At 30.5% G+C, this 9,840-nt stretch overlaps 1 protein-coding gene across 1 annotated transcript; it reads left to right on the top strand.

The window, feature by feature from the left end:
* Positions 1–246: 246 nt before the first annotated feature.
* Positions 247–7,120, top strand: LOC145030700 (GDSL esterase/lipase EXL3-like). The gene is made up of 5 exons (XM_078979098.1): positions 247–574; positions 4,489–4,619; positions 4,732–4,965; positions 6,302–6,557; positions 6,756–7,120. The coding sequence occupies exons 1-5, from the start codon at positions 313–315 to the stop codon at positions 6,944–6,946; spliced, it is 1,074 nt and encodes a 357-aa protein (XP_078835224.1). The 5' UTR covers positions 247–312; the 3' UTR covers positions 6,947–7,120.
* The last annotated feature ends 2,720 nt before the right edge of the window (positions 7,121–9,840 follow it).

Below are 9,840 nucleotides of genomic sequence, written 5' to 3'. Positions count from 1 at the left end.
ACATATTTGCGTAAGATCTGTTAAATGATTTTTTAATTTCCTTTCTCTGAATTAAAGACTCTAATTACAGCTTCTAGTAACATCCGGTCCAACATAATAGATAAATAAAAATATATACGTGTAGTTGAACAAAGTGGAATATGACACGCAACCACAAATGTAGGTATTTATTGAGAAAGTGACTACATATATTATATGTGTATAATACAAGTCATATAATCATCTCTACATAAGCGAGTCTTTGATGACATTTTAAATATATAGCTCATATCTTTTCTTATCTCTCTTTCTTAAATTTTATACTGATTCGCAATGCATCCCTCAGTAATGAATGTCGTTCTCTACTATCTGTTTTCTACTATTTATATTTGTTACAGCAAGGGCACAATAAATCTACTTGAAAATGTCTCTATTCCAGCAGTTATTGCATTCGGAGACTCCTACTTGGATCAGGGTAATAATAACTATATCAAGACTATCACCAAGGCTAACTTTTACCCCTACGGAAAGGACTTTGTGGATGGAAAAGCAACGGGAAGGTTCACCAATGGGAAATCACTAGCTGACTTTTTTGGTATTTTTCTCTTTTTTCTATCATATATCTTAAACATTTTGCACACAAGATTTCATCTCAATCTATGCATGCTCTCTCCATGCCTCAACCTAACATGGACTACTACACATCGTTCAAGCTATATACGTGATATGTTTAAATTAAACTTTTAGCCGTTTTAGATCGATAATCAAGTTCCCAACTCCCGTTTAATTTCTCTGTTTCGATGAAAAAGTAATCTATCAAAAAGGATAAGCATAGATTTTATATTGAATCAATAGTTATCAATACAGTTTTTTGCACACTAGTGTTTTCATAATTCAACAATTTCATAAAAGGACGAACTCAACTATTCTAATAATTGCGATGTTTGATCACCAACTTATCATTATGTTTATTTTAATTTATCATTTTTAAACCACATACAAAATCATAATCCATGGTATATATACTTTCACATTATCAGCCGAAAATATTATGAAGGAAAACATTTCTACCAATATTATCAAAGTATTCATAGACAAACCCCGATAAATAAAATATTAAAACCTAATTATTATCCAAAATTCGTAATGTATTTGTTTTGTAGACATTAGAAAAAGGACATTGGTCTATACATAACACTTTTTAACCATACACTACAAATTATTCTTATACAATTGTATAGTACAATCATCTAAAATCAAACACATGACATTTTATTTACGGCTCTTCGTTAACGTTGTTATTTTTGTTTTGCAAAAGTCAAGAAGCCACCCTCTATTTTGATGTACATTCTTTACCTAACTGAAACACAATAAAATCTCATTTGTCATATTGGCCACACCACAAGAAATTAAGTCAATAAAGGTAACATGGGTGCCGTGGATAAATTTCAAAGTCGTCCCTATTGTCTTAACCAGTAAAATGTCACTGCTGTTGAGTTGTCACTAATGTTACATTGTTGTCCTTAATATGTTGCCCTTATTGGTGTCTTCCATATTTCATGTTTTTTTTTTCTATAACTTTTAAAATTTTATCTGACATCTCATATAAAAATTAAAAAATATGTGTCGATGGTTGACCATGCATGTTTAGCTTTTATATATATATATATATATATATATATATATATATATATATATATATATATATATATATATATATATATATATATATATATATATATATCTTTACTACTTATAAAAGAAATCTAACTATTTCTATAAATAGATTGAATATAATAATATTATTTTTTTAAGACGTACAAACGATTAAGCTAATATTACAAACAACCATTAATAAAATAATATTAAATTTTAAATTTGTTTTGATTCCTTATATTTCTCAGCAAAATCCTAATTTCATGGTCATTCAAAATTTAAAACCTTTTCATCCTAATACGCTTCAACAAATATCCTTTAAATGTTGCATTTGCAGCTGATTAAAATATCTCATAGCAGACGTGTGTTTGTTCTCTCCACCTTATAAACCCTGCTATAAATCCCACTGCCATGAAGTATTTCCCTTATAAACCCTAATCGTTTTTCTCCCTCTCTTAGACGAAGACAATGTGTTTTTTTTAAGAAAAAAAGTTTGAAAATATTCCAATTTCTCAAAAAAATTTACCCCAAATGCGAAACTGGGTAAAATTTTCCATTTTGCGAAGACTACAGGGATGCGAAATGAAAATTCTGCACTTTTGTCTTTTTATGACCCCATTTTGCGAAGTTGGACCACTTATGTTATTTCTTGAAAAGATCAGGTGCCAAATGCGAAACTCTAAGCTTTCTTCCCCAATTCGCATTTATACATTAAAAACTTCGCATTTTCATTCAAATTCTTCGCATCTTGCATCCATCCGTCTTTGAGTTCATTCGCATTTCATCGCATTAACTGAGAAATTAATCAGTTGTCTCATATTCGCATTTCAGTTGTTTGAGAAACCCAGATACGAACCCAAATGCGAAACCCACTGATTTCAAATGCGAACCAACCAAAAATCATCAACCACGTACTTGTGTCACCAAATGCGAACTGAATATCACCATTAAATTCTCCTCGCATTCCATAGATGCGAACACAATCCAGATCTCCGACTCCAAGCTTGCGAAATCAAAATCAATTAACCTCAAACAAATCGTGAACTTCTTATGCGAACTGTTTTGACCCACAAAACCAAATGCGAACTCAATTGATGTCATATGCGAACTGATTTCATAGATGCGAACACAATTGATTTCATATGCGAATCCACATCCATCGATATGAAACCAATACCAGTTACAAGCAATTAGTAGCAACAACCATCGATCCTCTCATTTTCAATTACTCAGCCTTCGCTTTTCATACAACCCGTCGACCCTGAAAAATCGATAAACACCAAATGTCTCATTTTTAGATCGATTTTCTAATTAAATGTCATATTTGAAGAATGATCGATTTTCTGATTAAATGACCCCATTTTGCGAAGTTGGACCACTTATATTATTTCTTGAAAAGATCAGGTGCCAAATGCGAAACTCTAAGCTTTCTTCCCCAATTCGCATTTATACATTAAAAACTTCGCATTTTCATTCAAATTCTTCGCATCTTGCATCCATCCGTCTTTGAGTTCATTCGCATTTCATCGCATTAACTGAGAAATTAATCAATTGTCTCATATTCGCATTTCAGTTGTTTGAGAAACCCAGATACGAAGCCAAATGCGAAACCCACTAATTTCAAATGCGAACCAACCAAAAATCATCAACCACGTACTTGTGTCACCAAATGCGAACTGAATATCACCATTAAATTCTCCTCGCATTCTATAGATGCGAACACAATCCAGATCTCCGACTCCAAGCTTGCGAAATCAAAATCAATTAACCTCAAACAAATCGTGAACTTCTTATGCGAACTGTTTTGACCCACAAAACCAAATGCGAACTCAATTGATGTCATATGCGAACTGATTTCATAGATGCGAACACAATTGATTTCATATGCGAATCCACATCCATCGATATGAAACCAATACCAGTTACAAGCAATTAGTAGCAACCATCGATCCTCTAATGAGGAAACAGTTTCCTATTCGATTGTGCTTTGCAATGACAATCAATAAAGCTCAGGGACAAACAATTCCATATGTAGGTATCTATCTTCCAGAACCAGTATTCTCGCATGGACAACTTTATGTTGCATTGTCCAGAGGGGTTTCACGTTGCAATACAAAAGTATTAGTAAAGCCTAACGAAAATTCAAAAGGTGATGGGGTTTATACAGCAAATGTGGTGTATAAAGAAGTATTGCACGATTAATATTTTGTGTCGTCTTGACTGGTTGCTTTTTATTGGTTATTTGATGCATGATGTAACAAATAACACCATAGTTTGATTATATTGTCTTCAACATGTACTTTTTTTTAACATAACAATTTTGTAATGGAAACATATCACCGAAAGAACTCACGTGCCCCGCCGCTTTGCGCGGGTAGACGGCTAGTATATATATATATATATATATATATATATATATATATATATATATATATCGGCTCTTGGCTTGACTAAAGAAACCAAGCCCAAAAAGACACAAAACCCAAAAGTCATTGGATTGTCTAAAAGATGGATATCTTAAATCATACCGAAAGAAAATTAACATATGGAGCTTGAGAACATTCACCACATTGGCGACAACTTTAGGGGCAACAAAGCTTTCGTTAAGACTCCCAATGCATGCATGTGGATGTCACCCTTGATGCTTGTGTCACCCCTATTGATGTCATCCCAACTGCCCAAATTTCTTGTAGTCTAAGGTAGATTTAGATTAAACTCAAACTGCGTTAGGATATAAAGATTATATAAGAAAAAAGATGCATCATGCATGGCTATCTGAGTCGCTGCCACCATTAAGAACTTTTTGATTATTTCATCTAACAAAGCCACAATTGTTTGATTTGTAATCCTAAGTCAAGGCACTAGGCGTGAAGGAATATCTTCCGGCATATCTTGAACCTGTAATACAAGATCATGATTTTCAAACTGGTGTAAGTTTTGCTTCTGGTGGCACTGGATATGATCCCATAACCCCGAAAATAACGGTATGCATGCAAAGTTTTCTTTTAATTAATTGTACTATTTCATTCCTACCCTTTTCACTAACACTTGAAAGATTCTCTTATGTGTGTGAATTTGAATTTATATGGCAAATAGTCTGTTATACCATTATCGGGTCAAATTGAGATGTTCAAACAATACATTGAGAAACTCAAAAAGATGGTGGGTGAAGATGCTACTCAGATTATACTGACCAAAAGTGTATATCTAATTTCAGCAAGCACCAATGATTTTTTTATAAGTTACTCTACAGTTCCCATTAGAAAAGTTGAATATGATGTTCCAACTTATGATAAGATGCTTGTAAAGCTCGCTGTTAATTTTGTACAGGTAATATATCTCTTTTATCGGTTTTCCTTAAGAATATTTTTTTGTCAGTAATTGTACCAAATATGTGTTTGCGCACATATTATACTTTTCTTAACAGAGAACATAAGGGGATTAGCACAAAAAATGACCACATGATTATGAAATTTTTTATAACCGAGCAATTTTTTTTTTTTTTTGCAAATACAGAACTGACCATCAATTCCAAATTTGTTCATTTCATAGAACTCTTAGTTCTGACAAAAGAAGTATATTTCAAGTTCAAAAATCGGATTTTGGACTAAACATTATAGGCAAAGTAAAAAACGTATTCTGAAATTTGAAGAACATATACAAGATACCAAGAACGGATCCTAAATCTAAAATAAAGCCCTTTTTTATTGAAATAAAAAGAAAGTTAAAAGAAAAATACCAAATGCAAAATAGATTAGGATACAAGGAAATAAAAATGAGCCATTTAGTTGAAAAAAAAAAGTTGAAAAAAAAAATAATAATAATAGTAAACATCCTCTCTAATAAATAAAAATCTTTTTAATACATGTCATACTTTAATTAATTTGGTAATATGTCATTTTTTGGTTATTTTCAATTAATTTTTTCTCCACGTATCATTTTGTGGTTTTTTTATTTTATTAATTTTTATATAATATTTAAATATAATAATTACAATAAGTGTAATAATAAATGCTAATCAATTTCATTAATTGACTTCCTTCTAATTTCAAATTTTTTAAATTAAAATTTTATTAGTTTCTTTTATTATTTATTTAAATTATTTTTTATTTTAAAAGAAAAACAAACAATTTAATTTTAATAATTTAATATTTTTTATTTTTTCTTATAAATTCAAAATTCTCAAATGTTAAGAATTTTTTATTTTTTTTATTTAAAATAAACTCATGTAACAAATGAGTTTTATACCTAATTTCATATTAAAAGGGGGAAGAATTATGTTCATGTGTTGAGAGCATATAAGAGACAAATCCACGTCGTATACTCTCTAGAACCCAATGTGCCCCATTTTTGGAGATGGTGGTCAAATTGATAACTCCCTAAAAATTGGAAAATTAGCTATATTTTGCATAAATATATGGTCATTTTTTGTGATTATCTTGTAAAAAAATTCAAGAATATGATTTTTCTTAATACAAAAATTCAAGAAATTTTATTTATTCGGATTGATGAGTTTATCTCTAGGATTGAATCCATGATCTTCGCGTTTAAAACACTTTGTTAGACACCATTTTAATTAAGTGGACTAGTCCCAATGTGTAACATAGGCACATACATAAATACATAAATGAGATTATTCACAAATGTTCTTTAAAATTCATCCAAGGAAATCTACAAACTTGGAGCAAGAAGGATAGGTGTTCTTAGTGGGCCCCCAGTCGGTTGTTTACCAGCACAAAGAACTTTAGCCGGAGGAGCACTACGAACCTGCTCAGAAATGGACAATAAAGCTGTACAATTATTCAACGCCATGCTAAAACAGCAACTTCAATTTCTAGCAAGCAGTCTTCCTCAAGCTAAGATTGCGTTTGTTGATTTCTACAATCCTCTTATTAGAATCATTGAAGCCCCTCACCAATATGGTATGGATATATATATAAGTACCAAATGGTAGAAATAACATGAACTATGTTTATAAATGAAGTTAACTATAGAAAAATACAATTAATTGCATAGTTTACTTTATGTGTCTAGGCATATTTTCATCTAATCATCAATTTTGCAATATACTTTCACATTACAATAACATCTTCATTTTCATCTTTTCTTCCTTTGGCTAGGTTTGGAAGTTACAGATAAAGGTTGTTGTGGAACGGGTGAGATTGAGACACTTGTTTTATGTAACAAACTTAGCACAACGTGCCACGACGACTCTAAGTTCTTGTTTTGGGATAGTATCCACCTCTCGGAGAAAGGATGTGATATCTTCGTAAACCAAGTTCTACCAGATTTGGTAACAAATTTGTTTTAAAATAATCAAATTTTATTGGCAAAACAAATTGTTAACTTTGAGATAATTGACCCTCATTTATGAAAAAATGAAGTCAAATTTATCAAGTTATGAAACTTATTAATAAATAGGGGTCAGCTAAATGGACATCCCAATTTACCATATATCATTTGTTGGTCAAAGAATGTTAATAAACTCATGGTGTTACTTTAGCTTTCATTTGTACCTGGACTATTTGTGTCGTGTCTTCTCACTGCATATATTTGAATATTACATTAGATATATATATATCTTTGAATCTACTTCATATTTACATGTTTTACAAATTTATAGATGTTTTTTATATACAACTAATTTTTCAATATATTTCATGGACTACTATTACTTACAATACTTTGTCTAAGGCTTCGGCCCCGTTTGATAGTTGCTGATTGAGAAAGTGTTGACTGAGAAAAATCTATCTGAGTAAGAAATTCTGACTGAGTAAGAAATCATCTGTTTGATTTTATATCTAACTGAACGTACTGACCGATACAAAATAACTATTTTACCCTGATGTGCTATTTGTTTTTATGTGATATAATAATAATAATAATAATAATAATAATAATAACAATAATAATAATAGTAATAATAATATTACTAATAATACTAATAATAATAGTAATAATAATAATAATACTAATAATACTACTACTAATAATAGTACTAATAATAATAACCAGCGTTACACATTATATAAAGTATTTGAACAAATATAACTAAAAAACCTTCTAGCATAGTGGAAAAGATATGACTTTGTAAACCTAAGGTCATAGCTTTGATTCCTATTGCCTTCTTTTGATTTGGTGTGCACCAAGTTTTTAAAGGTAGTGCCGGAAAACTTTTATTCATTTCTGTGTCAGCCATCCTTCCATCTCTTTCTCATTCAGATCTTGCTGACCGAATCAGTCATCGAAATTTTGCTAATCAAACACTTTTAGCTGACCGAATCAGCCAAAAATGTCTGACTTGATTCAGTCAAATGTATATCAAACATGTATATCAAATAGGGCTTAGATATCTACTATAAAATGGAACATAGTGATTTTCATTTATTGTAGTATATTAGGGGTTTATTACAATTAATGGAGGTCAGATTTTCATTTATTGTAGTATATCAAGGGTTTATTACAATTATTGGAGGACAGATTCATGTTAAACAATCATACGTTTTCTATCATGTATAACATGGAGCTAAACGAAGAACCACACTCTATCTCAAGTATTATATAAAAAAAAACTTTCTCAAATATTATATTAGAGGAGCCAACACATGATCAAGAAGAATATTATATGTAAAATACAAACTGTATCCTCGCCTACAATGATTATAATCCATCAAAATCAATGTTAACATTATTTTATGTATATATGTTTTAAATAGAAAATCTCTCCTACAATGAAACATAAATTTCGACATTAGCTAAAATGAATAAACACATAAATAAAATTATATTGCTTTAATTTGTTTAACATGTTCAGAGTACGTTATTTACTTATTTTCCATTTCACAAAATTTCTTCCATCTCTGATGATCAGTTACTTCCACCTATAATACAAATTTAGACATTAAGGAATTATTTGTCATGAATAATACATGGAGTTCACTACCATTTGATACAAGGTATATATATAAGTATAACACTTTCACAACATATATTCTTCTAAATATTTGGAGTGTACATAATCATCATCATTTTTGTTAGGCATCGTAGTTTGGCGTCAAGAAGTGCCCAAAAGTTATACCTTATTCAACATGTCATGTATATAGTAAAAACCCTTTCATGCATATGCAATCTTTTTGTTAGAATGTGTATGTTATATGAAAAAAAAAAAAATACAAATTTTAGAAACAAACATCATATGTGCATGTTGTAGAACACATTTTAATGCAACAACTTCATGCAAAATTTCAACGACTATTGTTAAAAGTAATAAAATAGAGAAAATATTAAAAAACAAGGAAATGAAATTATATACTATTATATTTGTAGCTTATTAAATAATTATAATACATGGCATTTGTCATTTTAAATGTATATTAGCTTTTCTAGTCATATTTGATCATATGAATGCATGGTCCTACTTTTTTGTCTTTTTTTTTTTTAATTTGGGTTAATGTCATGACCCAACCAACTATTAATTTTTGTTTTAAAACGTTCCTCATATTTTTTTTTGGGCATATTAGCGGCTTAAACTCTAGTTTTAACTATTAAAACAGGGTGTGATGACTTTTATACCCGGTTTCACCGGTAAGAATGAAGTGTAAACTTGGTGACCTGGTCTTTCGGGATGCAGTATATAGTTTGAAGGAGATTATGGAGTCCAGTTTCACATGACTTTTTTTTTCCTTTTGTTTTTTAACTTAAGAAAAATCTTACTCTCTAATTAGGATTGAGGCTAGGAAAAGTTGCTTCAGCCTTCAGTAATAGCTATTTCAGAACTAATTTCCCAGGTAAAGACTCTGCAAAACTGGTGATCAATGTTCAAAACCCAGCAAATTTAGGTTCTTCATCTATCAATGGATTTGAAACTGCACTTCTGAAATCCTCACCCAAATTTTCTATAATACTAATTTCTCTGCCCATTACGAAATCAAATCAAACATGGCATCAGATGTAACACCCAAAAATTCAAGTCAATTTAAAACTTTTTAAACAACCCAAAAACCATTAGTTATTACAAACTTGTTTTCAAAATGTAGAATATCAGAGTATCTCAGAAACATAGTCATAAAAAGTGAGGAGCTGTACGATCACGTCTGTGCCTTGCCATGATCCCCTGATATACCTGAAACAATAAACTGAAACTGTAAGCCCGAAAGCTTAGTGAGTTACCTCCAAAATACCGATACACATACAATCCACATAGCA

The sequence above is a fragment of the Lactuca saligna genome, chromosome 2, assembly GCF_052625555.1.
Source record: "Lactuca saligna cultivar CGN05327 chromosome 2, ASM5262555v1, whole genome shotgun sequence".
NCBI classification, from domain to species: Eukaryota; Viridiplantae; Streptophyta; class Magnoliopsida; order Asterales; family Asteraceae; genus Lactuca; species Lactuca saligna.
Note: the sequence above shows the minus strand (reverse complement) of the source record. Positions and strands in the feature narration are given on the sequence as shown.